Below are 22497 nucleotides of genomic sequence, written 5' to 3' on the forward strand. Positions count from 1 at the left end.
GGTAATTGCTGAACTCAGCACGTCGAACAATGGAATTTGTCAAGTCTTCAAGAATCGAAAGAGGAAAAGTTACTGCCTATAGGTATGTTCGGTGGTGGACAATTTTAAATTCTCTGTAGAATTACGAAAGTAGGTTAAACATTATAATATTCATTATCGTTGCAACCTGAATCGAAATCCTTGTGAAATATGTACACTGGTAATATTTTTAGGTCAAAATAAATATTAATAGCGGTTTTGTCTAATTGGTACACAACACAATAATTAAAGGTGTTCGGTGCTATTATAAAAGAACCTTACACGAACATCACGTTTGATTAATAGCATTAGTCATAGCCTTTCATTAACTTTTTTTATAGTGACCCCAAGAAGTAGGAGCTATTACACTATACTCTTCTTGAATAATAGAATCCATGTTTGACTGGGACACGTGGAAAACTACGCAACGTCAGTCGAACGAAAGGTACCGTACCTTTCGTACGTGTTTTCCCGTGTACATTTCTCTAGTTATGGCTACTGATTTTTATCAAGTGATGCAAATACAGGATGACATTAACAAATCATTGATTTTCGCAAAATTTTCGACAAGGATAGTATAATATTAGAGGACGCAAAAATGGTTTGTTGTATAATAGAATAGATATCAACGGTTGCACGATTGTAAAATTTGTCTACACTAGAATTTAAAATGTAAACAAAATTTGTGTTATTATTCTAACGTCTTATATAATTCATATCTCAATCATGTACATTTGACATCACACAAGGACAGAGTAGACGCTTATTGTGTCAAGCACCTGTGCTTCTACTCATTCTCGATGCAAACGCGTCCCTTTAGATTTTTTAAACAATAGTACTGCTTTCAACGTCAGTCAGTTTCTGCACTTGCACCTCAAAATAAATGGAATGCTTCGATATCGAGCGTCTAACTTGAATTTTTATCGTCGTGTATTTTGTTACGTAATCGCACGTCTCGTAATTGACAGATAATTCGATGAAAGTACACGCAACATCGTTCGCATGATTGGCGTGTCATTGCTCCAAAGAATATCGATTTCACCAGCTGGAAATGAAATAAGAAAAAGAGGTGAACGGCTAGCGAGCAAATAAAACGATCGTCCGGGATATCTCGAATCGAAAATAACCGCTGATAATCGTTAGGCTGAAGCTTATCCAGGGCTAATGGGGACGCTGATGATGAATAAAAGATACATTCATCGTTCTGTAGATTCCCCTTATTAGGGAAAGACACAGAAACACAGTTTGGCAAACGTGTGCACTAAATATTTATAAAGCGTACATAAAGTATATATTTAAATATGAAGGCCTCCGCTTAACTATTAAGCTTCTAATGCGAAGTCGACTTTTCTTTCTGGGGTACCTTTTTTCTGTCGGAACGGAGACATTGCAGAAAGGGGGTGAACGTAAAAAACTGATACAGCAGATGGCTCGAATATATTGAATTTTATAACATCTACGTTCTCTAAAACTCGTATTTAAAATATAAACTCTGTTGCCATTATAGAGGCGTCTAGGTAGTGAGCATAGAATCAATAGCTTCGGTTTTCAACACCTCCATTCGTTTTTGTTAAAATGTCAAGGTCGTTTTATATCGTTTCATACGGTTAAAAAAGTTTGAGTATGATCTATAATTCTTATCGCATGGAAAAATTGGTGACCATTTAATCCTTTCACTTGATATGTAATTATGCGTTAAAACATGTAGAATGCATTTTTCTTTGCATTTTTAAGAAACCTCGAAGTAAAATAACCACGTGGCTTTTATCTATATTAGTAATGCAAATGACTTTACATATGTATAGCCAAGTCTCCCATTCATCAATCTTAAGGGGATTTTTACATCGAAGTCCAATTGTAAACAAATTAATATTTTATCAGAAATATTTTTAGCGTCGTCGTCAATGTTAATGTAATTATTCGTCCTCGAAGTAAAACTTCCCCGATTCAATGTTAACATGAATATTCCGTAAACATTCTTCAATTTCCTGTTTTAACTAGAGATTATATCGTGACGCCACTTTCCCTATTTAACAAATGAATGTGTTTGTTTGAAAATTTATTCAAGATGTCCATGACACAGTCTTCAAACAGTGACGAATCTTGAAACCATAATTAAGAAACCATATTTGTCGAGCTACTTTCGCGAGCTCGTTACGCAACAACTTCCGCAACTCCCATTATTAAAATTACCATCTGATTAGCAATCTCTTGGTTAGCAAATATGTAGTTCAATCGTAGGGGATTCACCGATGGCAGGTTTACTGGCCTTGCGCGTGTTTTTTAATCCAAGTGACGGGGATTCAACGATTCACAATTATCAATCGATCTGTTTATTTATAAACCCAACATAAAGTCTTGTAAAATTATTTTCTCTTTTCTTGAAGAGTGTAAATTACAAATTTAAGAAGTGCTTCAAATGCTCAAATAAAAAAGAATATATCTTCGAGGATAGGAAATAACCCAGAGCAGGCGAACCGTAGATTCACGATCGATTTTGTTTACTGGCGCGAACAGAGAGAAAAAATGGTGTTTGACGGTTGCTTCCTAGCTCTTTTCTCCACGGACCGAACGTTCAGTTTCGATGACCCGGTGAAATCTATGGAAACGAGTTCACAGGTGGCGTCGCGACGCTTCGCATCGACTTCATTCGACGCGCGACGCTTCCTCGTGTCGTGCACCGCCGTTTCGCTTCGGACACGAGCACGATTTGTCTATTGTACGCGGCACAGCGATGAATTTTTCGATTTCACCGTGCGGCCAAAACAATACCTCGCTATGATAATAGTACCGTGATCCCCGAAGCCTACCAGGTAATTTTGCATTTTGAGAAACGGTTACGACGAACCGATCGACGCAAGACGCACGATGCACGAATTTTCCTGGTTTTCCGTGTGCACTTTTGCTTCTCGATCACTGCAATATTATCTTTGTTGATTTGCACACCTTTGCACTTTGAAAAACGCTTCCGAAAATTGATTGACTTGGTAATCGAGTCTACGTTGAAGTAGATTTGATTGCAGGAATGAATTAGACTGGAATAGATCGTGAAAGTTCCTTTAGAAGCTCGTTTAAATTGCATTTTTGTGTGGAAAAGTCGCTGAATAAGTTCGAATGTCATTAAATTAAAAATAAAAAGAGTAGAATGCAAATCAACAAGAGATTCAGACGCTAGAACTTTTATAATAAATTTGCGAAACGGTTTCCAGCAGAGGCAATCGAAGGTGGAAGAGAAAATTGTTTTCATTGTCACGTTCATGACAATTTAAAATATTTAAAGAACCATTTTATCGACGTACGAGGCACACTTTATTAAAGATGCAACGAACACCTTTGTACAATCCATCAAAATTGTAATTCAATGTAAAATTAGTCACGCAGGCATACGTCGTGTCGTAAATAATTTCCAATGGTTTATCGCAAAAATTTCCTTCCTTTGTCCCTGTTTTGCAAACGTCACGTACATTTAAATTTCGTTCTTTGATGCTACAAAATACATATTTGATAAGACAAATTGTTCCAGTCGTTACCATATAATTAAACGAAACGTATGATTCGTTCACCTTGTTTCTCGTGTAAATTTTGCGACGCGAATAAAATGCAATTCGCTGAGATAACATCGCACGTGTCCGATGGCGTTATTCGTGTTACATTTGGCTTCACACGCGACCCACAAACCGGGGGAATCACCGCTCGTTCTTCCCGGAGGAAAAAGGCGAAACGACGACAGATCTATCGCTCGTGCGATCGCAGACATTTATTTCTTTTTTTCACCGCGATCAGGAGAGTGACGTAGACTATCAATTATGTACGTGCATAAAACGAATGGACAAATTTTTCGAATATATTTTCACGTTCTTGGATAGCCAAAGTTAGTAGAAAATATACAGGAAATCTCCTATAAAAGAAGAACTTTTTTTTTCACCTTTCAAAGCGACGAAACCGGTCGAAAGATGTATATTCGAAAAATTAACTTCATTGTAAAAATGTTGTATACCTTGCTTGGTATTCATAACTCCAGCACGCCTAGGTAATTTAACCTCGATCTCGCTTTAGCGATTGTATTTCCCCTGAAAGAATTTCAGAACAAGTTTTTATCGATGCTTGCGTATGAATTGAAACGAACCGTATCTCGATAAGATGATAGGTCTGTCACCTTTCCACGTTTCGACAAATATTTATTGAATCGAACTATTAATCATTGGCCTTTTTTCAACTGGGAAAGCCGCGAAATAATTTTAATCTCGGAAATACATTAGTCGCGTGGAGTAATTTGCACATTGATGTGAAACTAAATCGAGGAATATGTGTGTATATAGGCGTTATCGCGATTCTGTAAGGTTATTAGAGAATCAATAATGAATGTTTCTATACTGATTCTACAGTGATGACTGACGATTAATTCACGATGTCGTTTCACGTCACCTTTGTTCGAACGTGATTTTTACTGAATTTTGTTCACAGACGCAGATGAACCCATCAACGTTAAAATTGTGGCTGGTCCGCGGTGAACTCGAGAAACTAGAGCATGTCGTTTTGGAAGGACGCGGAGCTCGTTTGTTAGGCGAACACTCCCCCGATATCAGAACCCGAGTCTTCCTAAAGGGACTCCCAAATTACTTGGTTGGTGCATTATCGATAACACAGCGATAACACGCTGTCCAACGGATTGAAACCTTTTTCGCTGATTGATTCTTGCAGAGTTTCTCGTCCCAAACACGAACACGGAAGTAGAATTGCTCCGTTACAAAAGCGAAAGATATGTGATTGTTCGGGACAAGAATGCAGATTAAAATTCTTGTTGGACAGTGTGATTTGCGAATAAGGGACTCTTGGAATGTTTCATTCTCGTTTCTCCTTCCAGACAAAAATCTCTCAAGTGCACGACGCAGTCGCGCGCGGTTCCCTGTCAGAAACTAAAAAACTCATTAACGACGAGCCCAAGAAGAAGTTGGCCATCACGAAGGATCCAGCTGGCACACCCTTGCTCCACAAAGCCGTCTACTACGATCAACAGGACATCGTCGAGTGGCTCGTGCAACATTATCCTAATACCGTGCAACAGAAGGACAAAGTAATCATTATTCAATCTTTTACAATTCTATTTTCCCTCTTTATCGTTCTCATTCCTGCGATGTCAGAGATAGTCCAATGAATTTGTTCAGAGTTTTCAAACTGGAAAACCTTAATTATCCATAAAAGTCTCAGCAAAGATTAAAATTCGTAAACGATAATCGTTCGAGGACTGAATGGACCCGATCGGACAGCGGAGCAAAACGAACCACGTTTCCGTTCGAACCGATGACCCGCATGACCCCGCGATATGTGACACGATTAACCTGAAAAGAATTTCACAATGAACCAATCGTTTCCTCGACATTTACAGCCTTGATCCCGACCGTTAGCACGAGGGATCGTGATTAATTGACGAACGATTCCCGCCCACTTTCATCTACGAGATCGGTTGTACGTCACGATGGTATCGTGACACGGGCGTTTGCGCTTCTCGCGAGATATCCGGCTCCATGAATAATCGAAAAGCCATTTTTCCTAACGACGGTCGTTTTTCCCGCATCGCGTGACGCGACTTAATAACAAAGTGTAAACCACCTGTTCTTCCCTGCAGCCATCCGACTTCGTGTCCGGGCGCACGCAGTGCCTCCAATACGGCAAAGGGTGCCTTTTCACCCCTTTCCCACCCTCGATCTCAATTCGCGTCCTATATATTCGCCATTTAACTGTCGTCGACTTCGCGATCGCGCCGCTGTTCCTTCGGACTATTCGTTCTCTAACGATCGCAATTCTTCTTTCCCCAAAGACCACGCAGCGAATTTCCACCATCGATCGTCCCTGTAAGTCCACCAAGTAATTAATCGACTCTCTTGTAGTGCTATTTCTATCAAAAGCGCTGGAAGGAACCTTTTACAATTATATCTTGAAATTATTTTTTAATTTTAATCGTTCTCCCTTGATTCGCTTCTTTTTAATAATTATTTGAGCAGCATCTAATCATAGACTTACTCACCGATTGTTTGTTACGCGAGTCTCGTACGTTTGATCCTCAGGAAGGTAGGACAGCGTTGCATTACTGTGCCGCTTGCAAGGATCCCGAGGCAATTTGGGATGTCCTCATAGAAGGCGACTGCGACGCGAGCATCTGCGACAAGAAAGGCAATCCACCAGCCTACTATCTGGAACACAGCTCGGAGATCGAGCTATCGGAAGCGGAGACCATGTCTCGACGGAAAACGAGCAGTGGCAAGGAGTGTGAGTAACTATAATCAACCGTGTCTAACCCTTTCATTCGGGAACTCGAACGAACTCCAAATTGAAATTAGACTCGCGTTAATTCGCAATTGTGTAACACTGTATACGATCTACCCTCACATATAACGATGGCAGAAACCAAACCTTATTTCGACAAAGTAGGAATAAGGATGTTAGTTCCTTTTTATTATTTTCTATCGCTATATTCACAGAAATGTGCATACATGCAGTTACTCCAGTATTTGTACACTGTAATGATGATTCACTACGAGATTTTCATACATTGTTTGAATAAATTAAAAAGAAAACTTATTGTACATCTCTATTTGTAAACAAAACAAAACAAAACTAGCTTATAAATAAAAGTAACACAGTATAACAAACAACGTTAGATAAAAATAAATGGAAAGAATTCCTAAGAAAGTTTCGTTCCATTTATAGTGAATCGCCATTGCAGTGTGGGAGTAAAACTGTGTATGAATAGTAAAATAAGAATTTAAGATTCCCCAGTACTCTACTGTGACTGACGTTGATTGATTGACAAAGATTGACACGATTTGACTGGACTGATGTATAAAAGTTGGTTTAAAGATTCACATAGGTTTATATACTAACTTAATTCCGACTTTTCTTCTTTATACCTTCCTCTATAAATGGAGCAACTTTACCGGAGTTGACCCTTTTACTCCCAACCAGTCGATGTACGTCGACCCTCGATACTTATGCGACAATTGGCCTCTTGGAAATCGTGAAACCACCCTTCCGGGAAAATGGCTCTCGTAAAACTTATTTCCAGTTCGAATCAAAATGCTGCATCTTCCGATTGTTAATCGCATACTCGGTTCGATGGAAAGTAACCTGGACAAAAAGATTTCCACGCAACCTTGCTAAAGGCTGCGTCTCGTTCATTCTCCGTCTTAGACGAATATAAATTCCTTGACTTATACCCTACCGGAATCTACCTGTAATGACCAGGAGGAATCGATAGGACTTGAATTTGTAAGCCAAAGAAAACTGCGGCGATCGATAGGATGACATGCCTTAATCGATCGAGTCGCGAATTATTAAGGGATTCGTAAAAACCGTAATTCTAAGAAGTTGCATCGATGTTGTAACGATATAAAGGCGGTTCCCTTCGACTTGTCGCTGCGAAACAATACATCGCGACGCAACGTATCCTGAAATTAACAGTTCCGAGATCGATTTTTAACAACGACGGCATGGCACGATTTTTGAAAGAAAATTGGAAGCATGTGCATTTCGATGATCGGTGACCTATTTCCTGAATACCCGCATTTGCCTATTCGCCATTTAAAATTGAACGGTAAACTGTTCGAAGAAAATTGTGAATAATAGTTGTACGAAGTTGGAGGTGAATTTCCGCAGTAAATCAATGACAATGCTAGAATGAATAGCGAGGTAACGATTATGTTTATTTTAACAGGAAACAATTATATAAAACTGCTACGTATGGTAATTGTTAAATTCTTGGCCTTCGAGTAATTTTATATCTCTTTTTTTGCTGTTCACGAGTCGAGATTTTTAATACAAAGGGCACGCTCCTGTTAAACTGTAGCCATTGCAGTTATCAAGGCTGACGCTGGAACTTTTGTTTAATTGACAGACATCGATGATACATTAAATCGTTATAAACTGTCGGTGTTTCACGTGACGCACGAAGTCAGTATGCAGCGCCTGCAATGTACATTTCCGCCTACATTGATTGATCTATTTACCAAGAAAGCATAGAGTACGTACGATGTAAACAGTGTCAGCGATGTGACGAGGTCCGTGCACCCGGCTAGCTTCTCAAAAATTTATTAATCCACCATGGAGCATGCAATCCGAGTCGAAATAAAACATTACGTGCCTCGGCGAGCACGCTCGTTGCAATTTCAAGACACAGCCGGACTCTTATTAAAAAACAAATCTGCATAAAGTAATTTTCATTTCAAATATTAATGAAAAAGCAGAATCGTAATTAAGAAAATTCCTATTAACGTGTAACATTCGTCCTGATCTACCGATAAACGCAATTATTATTTTGTTTTCAAACAAACCTTCCTAGTTACGCGATAGATGTTAATAACAGGAACGAGGAAAATTGAGAAAATGAGATAAGTGATACGAGGAAAAAAAGGGTTATGCACATCGATGGGTACTTTATCGATTAATTTGTAATCCTGATACAACAATGTTTTATTCATAAGTGTGCCGTACTAATAACAATGTCTATTTACATTTTTTTTAAATTTATTTCATTCAGAATTGTTCGCTGATTAGATGGAAAATAACGCAGTATGGCAGTAGAATGTTATTGACGTAATGCCTGCAGGTTTGCACGGATAAGAAGATATACCGTTTGATTTCCTCGACAATGTCTCGTTCGAGTTACGTAAAAATTGATGACTCATTGATGATAGCAGGCGGTCGTCATAACACATTCAATTATGCCATGGTGATTTCTTTAAGCCGCTCAACGCGATGAGTATTATTTAAAACTGTCGTGTTATTAATTTCATTATTGCAGGAATGATAAAAGATGAAATTGAGACGTGTTATCGCTTGGAGTTCGCGAAAAGTTTGAAAATCAATTTTCGAAAAAGTAAACTTCTTTCCAAGCTGAAACGATACGCCTTCGTTCTGTCGGCCTCGGATGAGCAACAGTGTCGAACACAAAATCGATAGTTACTGGTAAAGGGATTCGTCCGCGTATCTAAAATATTTACCACGCTAATCTAACACGCGATGTACGGGTACAAATCTTGTCACTAGTAAATTCTTAACAAAGCAGTCATACCTCGAGGAAAGAAGGCCACGTCGTTACTTAATTTATAAAAGAAAAAATTGTTCAACGGCCCAATTAATACAAATTGCTATGAAGTCCCAAGGACACGACCGTCCACTGCCATTGATAGGTCGAATAATCGCTTGTCCAGCCTAGAAAATGCGAATTAGAATCTTATTATCTCATTATTCACCTGTACTAAGTCATTATTTTACTCTAACGTTTATAATATTTATACATGACCCGAACAAGGCTGAAATAATGAATTTACTAAGTGGATGGGCGTGGATGTACGTCACGAACATTTCGTAGCACATCATTATGATCAAAATAAAAGCGTGTCTAATAAATTATACTTACACTCTTCCCTTAATGAAATTTCGTAAAGTGCGAAACGCTCATCGATCAAACATTGATTAAATAAAAAAAAGGCAAAGAAAAGGAAAAACAAATACTGGAAAAGGAACCATCTGGTCATCGAAGATAATTGTTTTACTCCGAGCCGTCGAAAATAATTGTTACAACTAACGGGAGAAATATCTTTTCCAGCCCTGGATTTCAAACCTTCCAATATAAGAATATGGATCCATAATCGAGATCTCGGAAGATTGCAACAGGTTCTATGGGAAGGACATGGAAGCAAATTGCGCGTCGAGACCAGCAACAATCCGCGAGTAAAAAAATTTTTAGAAGCTGTTCCCTTCATAATGGTTCGTTCTTGCGTACAATCTTTAATTACTTACTTTTGGACGAGGAGAATTAGTTTCTATATTTGTATCACAGGGCACCGTAAGGGACGTCCATGCAGCCACGGTTCATAATCATTTAGACGACCTGAGAAAGAAAATTGACGCCACGTCACCTGTAGTTCTGTGCAGCAAAGATTCCAATGGTTTGAACGTTCTGCATAAGGTACGCGACGAACAAAATCCGTAATATTTTATTAATACGTGACAACGTTGTTGAAATGTTTAAACTATCGTTAGGCTGCTGGATTGGGGTATACGGAAATTGCACGAGAAATCCTTGCGAGGTATTCGTCGGTTGTGGATACGCAAGACAGCGATGGAAAGACGCCATTGCATTACGCGGCTGCAGTAAAAGACGACGGGGAATTATATAATTTGTTGACCGAATACGGGGCGGACGAAAGCAAATTGGACAATGTGAGTGTTCAACGCGTCGAATTAATTTATTGCAGATTTAATCAACTAAAGATTTTACTGGAATAACGAAATAGAGACGTTGGTTAGAATTTTATGACAAATTCAAGCTCATTTTTATATTTTCCAATTCAAATAAGATGTCTCTATCGACAACTTTTAATTAGAAATTGGTTTGTAATAAACGTTCCAAGTGTCTAAAGAAATACTTGCACTTACATGCATATTTCTTTTTATCAGAGGCAAAAGGCAGCAGCTTTTTATAAGAACCGCCCTTCGGACATAGATCAGTCGCTTCTAACCGTGATACCGGAAGCGCCTCGAGTTTCGAAACCGTCGTACCCCAAGCACTGGGACTGGAGGATCTTAGAGGGAGAGGAATTGATATCGAGAGGCATGAAAAAAGTCAGCAGCGCAGACATTGACAGCGCATTTGGCAGTGCTGAATCCGCATCGAAAAGTTTCAGCAGATCCATAGAACAGGTACAACCATAACCAGTTAAATTTTCTGCTGAAAATACAAATATCAGTGGAACTTAGTCCAGATAGTAACCTCTTGTACAAGAATTATATAGAGTCTAATGCTTCCACCTCTATAACTGTAGTTTCAATTCGGATCTATTAATAAATGCGACAGCAAAACCATTCTTGAAATATACTATATCACCTGTTTTTATCTTTCATCCCAACGTTTCTCGAAATCGTCGTAGAAATCATTACTTTTGGAGTCTACTTGACCTTAGACTACTACATCAGAAATCTTAATAGTCCTTGCTTCTGTATTTCAAAGTACCGATTAATAAAAGTTCAGAAATGCACTAGAGACATTCGAAGTCGCAATGAGATTAATGGTTTGTTTAACGGAATAGATAAAGAAAGTCGGAGACGATCAGCAAAAAGACCAAGAAGATTCGGGGAACGCAGAAGAGGCGGAAAATGCAGAAAATACAGAAAACACAGAGAATAGCGAAAGTGTGGAAAACACGGAGGATGCAGAGAACGCTGAGAAGGCAGACGATGCAGAGGCTGCAGAGAACGCAGAGGAAGCAGAACCTGCAGAGGGTGCAGAGGAAACAGAAGATGCGAAAGGCACGGAAGATGAGGAGAACAAGGAGAAGGAAACAGCAGAGGAAGCAGCGAATCCGGAGGATGGGGAGGAAAGATCCTCCGACGATGACGTGGTGACAGGTACACCGATGCAAGACGCGGAGGAAGCACCCAATCCTGAAGAGGAGGAATCACCGGAAGTTGAGGTCGCGGACGAAGCCAAAGAAGAGACCAACGAATCGACGGACGCTGAAAAACCCGAGGACGCCGAGCAGGAGGAGGAAAAGAAGGACCAAGAAGAGAGAAACGAGGCCAGCACCGGAGATTCCGGAGTCGATGATCCAGGAAACGATGAAGATCAGGTAAAGTCATCATAACACTTAAACAAATCCGATTTCAGGAATTTAATCTGCTAATACGCACACGCAAACGCAGCGAAAAGTAAGAAATAAGTATACATTAGTTAACGAAAAATGAAAGAGTGGAAATCCAGGCTTCGATTATCATTTTGGTGAGTGTATAATGAGGAACGCGTAGTCAGCAAATGTAACCACGGACTTACGACGGTTATAAGTGTCAAGATAAGTAACTAGATATTGTGTATTGGAGTTAAGGAATGATCGATGTGGAAATATTATACAGTATGTTCTTTGTCACGCACAAATATACCAATAAATAAATAACTGAACAAAGGACCTCTGTTATGTAACTTCTGAATACAACAGCCCCACGAACGCACAATGGCTTCATTCGTTTCTTCGTTCTTTGCAAACTTTATTTGTCGACAACAATTTCTGGATTACGCTTATTATTTGTCGTTCGAGAACCAACAATGCCAATTTTTCGTAGTATACAATATTTACACGATTACTTTTATTTTCTTAATTTGTTCCAAACGAATTCAACGACTGTTTTTTCGTAGCTTCGTTAAAAGTTTGAGGCTCGTTCTAAAGAATTAATAACAAGCTAAGCTTAACTTTAAAACTTTCAAGCAGCCACGTGCCCTAGTAAATCTTACATAAAATTGCAACACATTTTGTTCAAAATTGGCTGACCATCCTACACGTATTGTAGACACAGATTTATTATCCTGCCAAAGATCGCATCTGAGACTTCCCTTCTTAGATTCTCTCGAAACAATACGTCGCAGAAGCAGCGTTCAAGCATTGAAACAAAAACAATAGAAACAAATTAAGCTAAGAGGAGCGATCAAAGAAACAAGAAACAAGTTACCAGATACACGCTGCGTCATTCGATCGATCGAAAAATGGACGGACGAAAATATACACGCATTGGCACGCAATGTAGAGACAAAGCAAAGATAGCGAGCGATCGATTTACATCTAGATTGCTACGTACGATTAATATTTCCTCTATCGATCAGCACGTGCTGGCCGCGCGCATGGTCTCTTACCAGAACGTGATTAGCAGGTAATCGCCGGAGAACACGAGGAGCTTTCGGAGACAGAGCTGAATGAGGGTAGCATGTCTGCGGATCCGGAAATGGAGAAACTGCTGGAGAACGGAAACATGGAACAGTTGGCCACTTTGGTACTCAACGGGGAGGGCAGAAGATTGGTCGGACGACGATCGGGACATCCTGAATTGCAGGCTTTCATCGATCGCGTGCCTTCTTACATGGTATTACGCGCTACTTGTACAAAAAAAGTGTCTTTTTTCTGCCACGGTTTTCACGTTGCGTGTCAATTACGCCTGTCGTTTCAGGGTAAAATTCACGCTGTACACATGGCGGCGCGAGAAGGAAATCTGAGGGATCTGCAAAGTTCGCTGGATCGTCGCAAATTTGCAGTCGCGAGGGATGGTTCGTCGCCACATGGCGCAACACCGCTCCACGTTGCAGTTATTTTCGGGAACACTACTATTATTAGGTACATTAATTATTTATTATTTATTAAGCACGTTTATTATTTATTAAGTTTGTAACATTCACGGTACAAAATGCAGCGAAATTAAAAATACAAGGAGAAAACGAATCGCCTTGTCAGGTGCCAATCAATTTTTATCGATCATTCCCCGACCTATCAATCTTTTATGCTCAGATATCTGGCAGGGAGGTTTCCGGAAACCACGCATGCAACCGACCTGGATGGCCGAACACCCTTGCACTACGCGTCTACCCTGGCAGACAATGGCCATTATTACAATCTCTTGCTTCATTTAGGCGCCAATCCTCTGGTTCAAGACAATGTAAGTGCAATCGCTTCGATAATCAATCGTTATTCGTAGAAAGAAAATTTCCAAAACTCTTGAATAGAAGTAGTTAAATAAACTTGGAAGAAATAATATTTCCAGTTGCGTATTTAAATCTGTCGTACTTTCTCGCGTAGTTTGGGCACAAGGCGGAGTTTTACAAGCAAAATCAATCCGAATTTTCGCATAAAACGCTCCTCCGTGATTTCGGGGCTAACGAAAAACTGGCCGACGAAATGTTGACGGACAAAGGTATTTCGTTCGAAACGAAGCACTTACCAGCACCATCGATCACACCAAACAAAAATTGTACAATGATCGTTCAAAGCACCCTCGCAAATCTTGCTCCAATTCTTTTATTTGTACGAAAGTAGATGGATATAAAAACCGAAAAATATTTCATCCCTGTTTGATCGTTTGCTCAAATACTTTCACGACACATCCTTCTAGATATTGAAAACTAATTACCTTGTAATTTAATCGAGCGTTTGAACAAACAGACGAGCAGAGATCGAATATTTTTTAATCCTCCATCTACCTCGTTAAAATCAGTGCGTAAAACGCCATGTGGTCCATTCGTGACAGTAAGTGTACTCATTAAGTAGTCAAAACCCCTACTGTTCGAATCATTCACCTCCCATCGTTACCAAAAAATTCTAACAAAATTTCCTGATTATCCGCGATTCTTCACGTTTCGCTCTTCCGTCTTCCTCCCGGATCGTTTCGTCGATCTCGATGCTCGAGGGAAACAGTTCCCGGAGGCGACACGTACTCTGCACGTCGAGACATAACCGAGCCAGAGATCCTAACCACCTTGGAGAGGTGTTTCCGTCTGCTGGCTGGGACAAGACACATCACGACCCCGAAGTCGCCGGGGAACACCGGTACACTGATCAGCCGTTGTCTGAAACGGCCCATATTCGATAGTATCAAGCACCGTGTGACACGCATGGACCACAATCTCTTTGACGTGATCTGGCCCGCTTTAAAGAAGCACGGCAACTCGGTTTACAACAGCAAAGCGAGCAGCGCTTATTCGGTCGTCAGCAACCACACGGAGGAAGATCAATCGTTGTCCATCGTAGCCCCGGATTACGAGAGCTATATCGTCTTCGCGGAGTTCTTCGATCCACTGATCAGGGACATCCACTGCGTCACGGCCAGCGGCGATCTTCCCGATCATCCGGCGCCGCGATTCTTCTACGCGGACGACGACGAGGGCGAGGAGGGCCCGGACACCGTGGACGAAGTGACGATCTCAACGATCGAGGCGTACGATCTCGATCCACCGGCGAAGTACGTTCAGGCGGCCGTGATGGAGTGCTGCAGAAACCTGGAGAAGTACTCGTTACCCTTGACGCTGACGGTGAACCAATTGGAGGCGGTAGAGAGGGTGCTGACCAACGAGCTGATGAGCTCGGAGATCTCCGGGATGATGGCGGAGGGCAGCAGCGAGGACGAGCCTGGAACTTACTTCACCCTCAACGAGATCTTGGACCAACCCAGCCCCGTCAGAGCCCAGCTGGCGGCTGCTGGTTTGCTGTTGCCGATCGCTGACTACGACGTGCAAGACGACAAACGATTGCACGGCAGACAATGGCCGTACGGACGCGGAGTCTACGTCGCCTCCGCCGGGGATCTCGCCGCCTGGGTGAACGTTCAGGATCACCTGAGGATCGTTTGCCGCACCAATGACTCTAGACCGGGTCTGATCGGTCGCGCCTACGTGAGAGTCGCGAAGATCATGGTGATACTTGACGAAAGGCTGGAGTTCAAGAGGGACAAGAAGATGGGCTTCCTCAGCGCTAGACCGTACGCCATCGGCAACACCCTCAGGTTCAGCGCGATAATACGATTCCCCGAACTCTCCAAGGAATTCGAAAACTTGAAACACCTGTGCGTCGTACGTGGATTGAGTATACGCGAAACTGCCCGCCAGGATACCGTTCGTATCGCAAACCAACAGTCCTTGAGCATCACGGAACTGCAGACGCTTCAGGACTTCTCCAGAGCAGTGTTGAATATACTAATGTTGGAGAAGGAGCTGACGATAAACAGCTCGATGAAAATCGCTAATTTACTCGCGGGACTATTTCGGAAACGGACGAGCGCGAAACGTTTTCAGAATTAAGCGATCCGGACGTGGAACTTCGGAAAACGTCCTGCATTACGTCAACGAAGACTTTTACCTGTTCTTTTTTTATTTCTTTTTACTTTGTTTTTTTTTTAATACTGGAATAATACGCTTATACGTGGAAACCTTCTGTGATAATTCATGAGCCACAATGTTCAACTGTCAATTAATCGCCCATAAGCTAACATTATAGTGAAACTTTAACAGAGAAAGGGGGATCGTTGGAAAGACGTGTGTGAACGTTATGTCTATTTCTCGTGCAACGAATTACGATATTTGAGCAAAATTTAATCGGATTAACTTCTCAGAGGGACGCTGGATTGTTTATTAGGTTAGTAAACGTACATTGTTGGTCCACGAACAGTTGTTACGACGCTTTGACATGTTGTCGCACGACACCATGCTTACGTGAAATGTGCATATACAGGGTGTTCGGCCACCCCTGGGAAAAATTTTAATAGGACATTCTAGAGGTCAAAATAAGACGAAAATCAAGAATACTAATTTGTTAATGGAGGCTTCGTTAAAAAGTTATTAACGTTTAAAGTTCCGACCGTACTGAATTTTTTTCTAGAAAGTGAGTAGGATTTCGGGGGTAGGTCTATTCACCAAAAATTATTGTAATTGACCCCCGCAACCGAAAATAATTTTTTCAGAACGATTTGAAAATTTTTTTTTCCGTCGAAAAATTTAGGCACCCTGTCGATTTCTCTTAAAAATTCGTTTTTCATTTTTAATAATTTTGTTTGGCGCCCCACAGAAAAGTTGCCTAATACTTTTTTGTAGGTACCCATGAGCTCTACTTCAGAAAAAAGTTTCATTGAAATATATTCACAATTGTAGGAGTTATGACTGTTTGAAAATTGGACCATTTTTATGGGGTTTTTCTCATTTTGCGGGGTCAAGGACCAACTTTTCGAATATTTTTGCGATTTGTACATATTCTCCACCAAAATACGCGTAGTTTGCTTTTTTAAACATTAAAATCGTCCAATCCGTTCAGAAGTTATGACGTTTTAAAGATTCGCATGAAAATTCGGGCAGACATTTCTGGCCAGAAATTATATTTTCGGTAAGGAATTTTTTTCTCGAAACTGAGTAGGAATTCGGGGGTATGTATAATGACCAAAAATGATTGTATTTGACCCCTGTAACTAATTATAATTTTTTTAATATGATTTGAAATTTTTTAATTTCGGCTAAAAATTTCAGTACCTACTCGAATTTTTTTCTCGAAAGTGGGTAGGATTTCAGGGATATGTCTATTCACCAAATATGCTTATAATTGACCCCTGCAACCAAAAATAATTTTTCCAGAACGATTTGAAATTTTTGAATTTAATTGTTAATAACTTTTTAACGGAGCCTTCATCAACAAATTGGTATTCTTGATTTTCGTCTTATTTTGTACTCTAAAATCCTCCATTAAAATTTTTCCCAGGAGTGGCCGAACACCGTGTATGTAATGATGACGATATTATTGAAATTATCGGGGAAGAATGCGCCTTGTTCGGTGGGTGGCAAAACAAGCTTACAACAAAATCTCTACCAAAGCTTTTTTATGTGTCATGCACGAGTTCGATGTTCACAGAAACAGAAACGGCGTAGCACATGTCTTTCCAACTTGATGTACTCAACTTACAATAAATATTTTCATGAGTGGCTATTGTATGTAAACTTTTAAATATGTATGTACATATATAAAAAAAAAAACAAATGAAATTATCAAATACGCATTTGATGCACACATTCAGAATTAATTTTTGCCTTCATATTTTTGTAGCTATGTGTATATGTGCTTTTGCATTTTGAGTCGTGTATTGTACAAACTAAGTAGCTGTTAAATTTTTTACGTATTCATGTGTGTGTGTGCACAAATTTCGAAATGGATCGATGCACTGTGTGTATACGTGTCATACATTTCTGATGCATCTTTCGTTCATGAAACATTTTTTTATATTTATACGCGATCGTTCACGTTCGATCAAACTGTTGTTACAATAATCTTTCAAACGTTCTAAACAGTTTTGAAAATCACTGATTTGATTGAATATCGAAGAAATCCAGCGATTGCTATAAATTACAGAATAACGAGTTGCAACTTGAACGACAGCAATGCCTTTATACATTTCGTACGTTTGATTCGAGAATGTAAATACGATTTTCCTTTCAGGCGACACGCCACTCGATATACCAATATTCCGAGAGGAAGAAGGTCGCTATTTAGCGTCGTGTAAGTTGAAATTATATTTCCCTTTATTGAAATAAGAAGAGAACATTATTTGAACAACCGTTTCAACAGCTCTTGGCGATCCACTGATAAAAGGCTTAACGGAAGTTGCCAATGCACGCCCAAAAGATCCGGTCACGTATCTGGCAACCTATTTATACAATTTTGCCAATAGAACCAAACACAGTGGACAAGAACAGGTAAAAACCTGATTCGCGTAAACAATAAACTAACTTCCTGAAATAAGATTTGAAAAATTTGTGCAAAACTGAAGACTCTAGAGTTCTTATAATTCGACAATGTCGCAGGAACCGAACGTGTTGATTATTCCTGACCGTGAAGAGGAAAATATAGAAAATGTTGAAAACGAAAACGAGGATGCTGGTTACCCACAAAGTCCAGGTTCCGATACGCCGGAATCGGCTTTCAGCACCCCTAACAGAGTACGTTAATCAATTATCATATCGTCTCTCGAAGAAATATACACAGCTGATGGTTGTACAGATGGAAGACTCAAATTAAATTTTATTTTGTTAGGACGAGCACGGACAAAGTGTGATTCATTTCGCGGCCATTCGTTCTTACTCAAAAGACGGACTATTCCAACTACTTCAGGAGAATCAAATTAATATAGGATTCAGGGATGAATTGTACAGAACAGCCAGGGACGTCGCTGAGCTGGCAAATGTTAAAGAAAACGTCGAAGAAATCGATCGATACGTGGCTTATTTAGCAGCGAGGGGTGAGAAATAAACTGTAATCAGTGCTGGAAAAATGATAGAAGTCGATTAGATTTTTTGCAAATTTCTTAGCCACTGTTAGAGAATATTCGATCCATAACTTTTATCTAGGCGAAACTGAGAAGTTAGTAGAGCTACTATTGGAAGGATACGATCATATTTTGGACGTGGAAGACGGGGGTGTGAACATCGTGGACATCGCTGAAGAACGAGAACGCGAAGCAACAGTACAGTTTTTACAATCCATTCCAAATTACGTGGTAAGACTTATGAATAATTAAAGAATGTTTTAATCGTGGAAACAGGAAAGTAATCTTTAAGGCGAGAAGCAATAGAAGCAATATTTCATTTCACATCAACAGTTCTCGTCCCAAACGCGTGTGCAGAAAATTGATTATTTTTTCCCAGACGCAACGCGAAGAAGTCCACCACGAAATTAGAATGGACAACGTAGCGAAAGTGAAGGAACTGCTGCACAGAAACAACGGAGGAGGAGGTAAATTGTTAGCGATGGGGAAGAACCCGATGAGCAGATGTGCTCTTCACATTGCTGTCCTTCGCGAAAACGAAGAAATGGTAGAATACATTGCGAAAACGTACCCAGAGACTCTGCGTATCGGCGACAATGTGAGAATCGTTAATTACGTGAATGCTCGTTAAATATTGACGACTCTATAAACAGAAGAGATTCTTAATCGTCAATTTCAGTTGGAGAGGACTGCTTTGCACTACGCAATGGGATTGCCATCGGTCGAGGAATTGAGCAACGTTCTCATTAAAGCAGGCGCGAAGCGTATCGTCAAAGATTTGGTAAAGTTTCTCTACCTCCGAGCGTAGGAGCAAGGAATAATAATTGTCTAATTTTTAGAAATCACGACAACCCTCCTATTATTTCATGAACAAGTCAGACATCGAAAGGCTTCAAGAAGAAGAGGAAAGTTTGATCAAGTAGATCCAACTGGACGAGGGTACTGGTAAATGTTTACATATACGTACACCTTGAAGTAATTGTACGGACGAGTATAACATAAAATGAGGAAGCGGGTAATATAATATGCATTTAACAGAAGCGAAAGAAATCATCATGTGCCACTTTATTCGGTATATTAGAATTACTATATCAATAGAAACGCTTCTTCTTCTGAAAGTGCGTTTAAGCAGACAGTATTTTTCCGTGATCCCTTGTAAAACAAGACGATGGTTGTGTAACAAATTTACGTCGTGTAATATACAATGTTAGCGATAGAAATAATAAGAATATTTGGCTTTTGCGTACACGTTTCGTTTAATTACCTCCGCGCAAGTTCTTTATTTTTAATTATCTACAAAACCTTCGAGTACCAAGGCGAGGATCTGCATTACGCCCTTGCCGTTTTCTGTTTCCTAATTCATCTAAATAATAGTCGAAGAACGTTATTCACGATTATATTCGGGTACATTGATTAACCACAGGGACAAACGTAAAAAAAATATGAGTAATGAAAGTTGTAAAGCGTATCAAAGTATATCAACTACGAAATAAAATTATTTTTCAGGATATCTGCTACGTCAGAGCGTGATCGTCATTCTAATTGGAATGACGCAATCCGCGCAGGGATATTCTGCCTGCTAAGACAGTCGCAGTACACCAGTCTCTGAACCAAGGTACAATATTTATTCGTACTCTTTGTTCTATTCAAGGCTTCTCTCGTATTCTACTTTGCTTCGATGCTAAAGAATCGAATCGCGTGATTGTTCTTCAAACCGCAAAATCCTCAGAGTCCCATTATTAATGTTCGTATCACTGATAAGGTGTAGTGCATCTCTTACTGCTAATCTTGGGCTGGCATTGCGTTTTTCGGACGTTCGATGGATTTTCCTCGCTATCCTCGGTGTCGTTGATAATTGGTTGCCAGGGCATAGGGTTTACATACGCTGGCTTTGCTTTTTGATGAGCTGAGAAGTCAAACTTAATATCAAATGGAAATCAAAAACGGTATAGGGTGTAAAGAAATTATACGCAGCGGAATTCTACACCTTTGGATCGATCAATGATAAAAGAAATATTTTAGACGAAACATACACGAATACCGCGAATGTTCAAAATTGAAATAAATAAACTAACGCAGAAGTCCTTGCGTAGCCGGCTTAGGCTTGTTCTTCGCGTTCTTTCGCCAATTTTCGTAAGCTTTCGTACTTTCTTCTAGCCTTTTCTTCTTCTCCTCAGCAAGCTGTTGCCGTTTCATCTCCTCTTTCTTTTGACGAGCTAGACGAACATCGAGGATATCAAATCCTGGACGAATCGAAGATTATTGGCACTTTCTTTACCTTTCTCTTCCTCCTTCTTCTTCCGAGCCCACTGGCGAAGATACAGACTCTTCGCCACGACAGCCTTCTCCTCGATCTCTTTCAACTGTCTCTGAAGATCCAATTCCTTCTCGACCATCGCTTTCTTCCGCTCCTCTTCTCTCCTCTTCTTCTCGGACCACTTTAAAAAATTCTCCCGCTCCTGGGATTCCCTTTCTTCCTTCTCGCGCGCTAGTCTCTCCGCCTCTATTTGCTTCTTCCTTTCGGCCTGATCTTCTTCCTCCTTCTTTTGCCGCGCAGCTTGCTGCTTCTTTCGCATCCACTCATGGTACGGGATTCTTTTGAGGAGATCGCTCTCGGTCAATCTGTTCTCCGAAATACTAATGCTGGATAACGATGTCGTAGACACTTGTACGATGCGGTGTCCATTGAACGAATATCTAAGCAAGACAATGTCGAAATCGTTTATTCGTGTTAACGTAAATAGTGAGCGAGAAAAAGAACGGAACGGAGCGTTAGAAATTTGCAAAATACCTCTGCTCTTCCGTGTCGACTCGGTTGACGGAGCAAACCTCGTCACGTTCGTCTGCTCTAACACCGATTCTACATCGTCTCTCGACGACTTGATTGGAAGGTCTACACGAGGTTACAGACTTAGACCGCGGAACACCAGATTCCAAGGAGGTGGTCGGTGAATTCAAGGAATAACAACGATACGTTTCTTGAGCCGAAGCTTGATCGCCCGCGTGGTCCACGAATGAGGTGGACAGATCATTCTTGATAGACAGCGTAGAACCAACATCGCTTTTTCCCGTAAAGTCGCCGCAATTCCCTTCGATAGGTCCACTGTCTTTAGAACTGACCTTCACGCGAATTTGTATCTCTCTATCATCGTTCCCGTTGTTCAAAGTTTCGGCGTAAATAGCTGGATTAATGAATCGAATTTCTGCATCGGATCTAGAGCTCGTAGGGACCGCAGAGTTGAATATTAATCCGTTGCTTCGTGAACTTCCTTTCTGACTATCGTCGGACGTTAAACGATTTAAATAACTGGAACCAGTCAATCGTGCATCGTTCGTGGCATTAACGCGTCTTCCGCGATGCGATTTATTGAAATCATCCTGTTTCCAATTGTACCAGCTGTCAGCGTCGCTGTCAACCATCGTCAAGTGCCCTTAACCTTGGTCCGGTAATATGCGATCAGAGATTACAAACAGACAAAAGTACGTCGAATTTTCAGAACGCGTCACATATCGTTGGCTTGCGATGCGTTTTCCAATTAGTCCTCAGGAGCCCGGAGGGAAGTCGGGAATGTACATTCGTCCATGATCCGCGCGATGTTATCTTTTCGTTTGCAAACAATGACGAATCCCTTAAATGACGTTGAATCGGGATTACGCGTCAACGTTGTATCGGTTAGCAGATTGTCCTAAAGTGTTATCGCACGATTCCGCGTTCGGATTTTGAGATTGACGGGGCTGTCGCCGACAACCGGAAGGAATACCCTCCATTAAGCGATTCTTAATGACACTAACGCGACTGAGATTCGACAGTGGATTCGCTTTGTGCAATTTTGGCAATCGACCGGCAAGGAAAAACAGATCACGCTCGAC

At 40.6% G+C, this 22497-nt stretch overlaps 3 protein-coding genes across 5 annotated transcripts; 2 read left to right on the plus strand and 1 right to left on the minus strand.

Moving 5' to 3' along the window:
• The first annotated feature begins 473 nt into the window (after positions 1 to 473).
• LOC143351908 (uncharacterized) lies at positions 474 to 20084 on the plus strand. Of its 3 annotated transcripts, none has more exons than XM_076783986.1 (21): positions 474 to 619; positions 4483 to 4641; positions 4883 to 5092; positions 6084 to 6285; positions 9623 to 9783; positions 9857 to 9985; positions 10060 to 10239; positions 10477 to 10719; positions 11106 to 11645; positions 12712 to 12924; positions 13009 to 13172; positions 13344 to 13491; positions 13632 to 13746; positions 17802 to 17861; positions 17931 to 18058; positions 18167 to 18301; positions 18396 to 18600; positions 18710 to 18858; positions 19007 to 19225; positions 19307 to 19408; positions 19467 to 20084. In XM_076783986.1, exons 1-21 carry the CDS (start codon positions 617 to 619, stop codon positions 19548 to 19550), a joined length of 3549 nt encoding a protein of 1182 aa, XP_076640101.1. In that variant the 5' UTR covers positions 474 to 616; the 3' UTR covers positions 19551 to 20084. The 3 variants fall into 3 exon arrangements, with proteins under 3 accessions (XP_076640101.1, XP_076640102.1, XP_076640103.1); XM_076783987.1 differs by having other exon boundaries at positions 12715 to 12924; positions 19467 to 20083; XM_076783988.1 differs by lacking the exon at positions 474 to 619 and adding an exon at positions 2686 to 2831.
• LOC143347151 (arginine kinase-like) lies at positions 14060 to 17812 on the plus strand. Its single transcript, XM_076776085.1, has 4 exons — positions 14060 to 14078; positions 14247 to 14734; positions 14765 to 15959; positions 17802 to 17812. Exons 1-3 carry the CDS (start codon positions 14060 to 14062, stop codon positions 15623 to 15625), a joined length of 1368 nt encoding a protein of 455 aa, XP_076632200.1. The 3' UTR covers positions 15626 to 15959; positions 17802 to 17812.
• LOC143351912 (uncharacterized) lies at positions 20085 to 22434 on the minus strand. Its single transcript, XM_076783992.1, has 4 exons — positions 21419 to 22434; positions 20906 to 21324; positions 20703 to 20843; positions 20085 to 20533 (listed from the first exon to the last, which is right to left on the minus strand). The coding sequence occupies exons 1-4, from the start codon at positions 22045 to 22047 to the stop codon at positions 20379 to 20381; spliced, it is 1344 nt and encodes a 447-aa protein (XP_076640107.1). The 5' UTR covers positions 22048 to 22434; the 3' UTR covers positions 20085 to 20378.
• Between the last annotated feature and the right edge of the window lie 63 nt (positions 22435 to 22497).

Source organism: Colletes latitarsis, chromosome 2, assembly GCF_051014445.1.
Source record: "Colletes latitarsis isolate SP2378_abdomen chromosome 2, iyColLati1, whole genome shotgun sequence".
Classification (NCBI taxonomy): domain Eukaryota; kingdom Metazoa; phylum Arthropoda; class Insecta; order Hymenoptera; family Colletidae; genus Colletes; species Colletes latitarsis.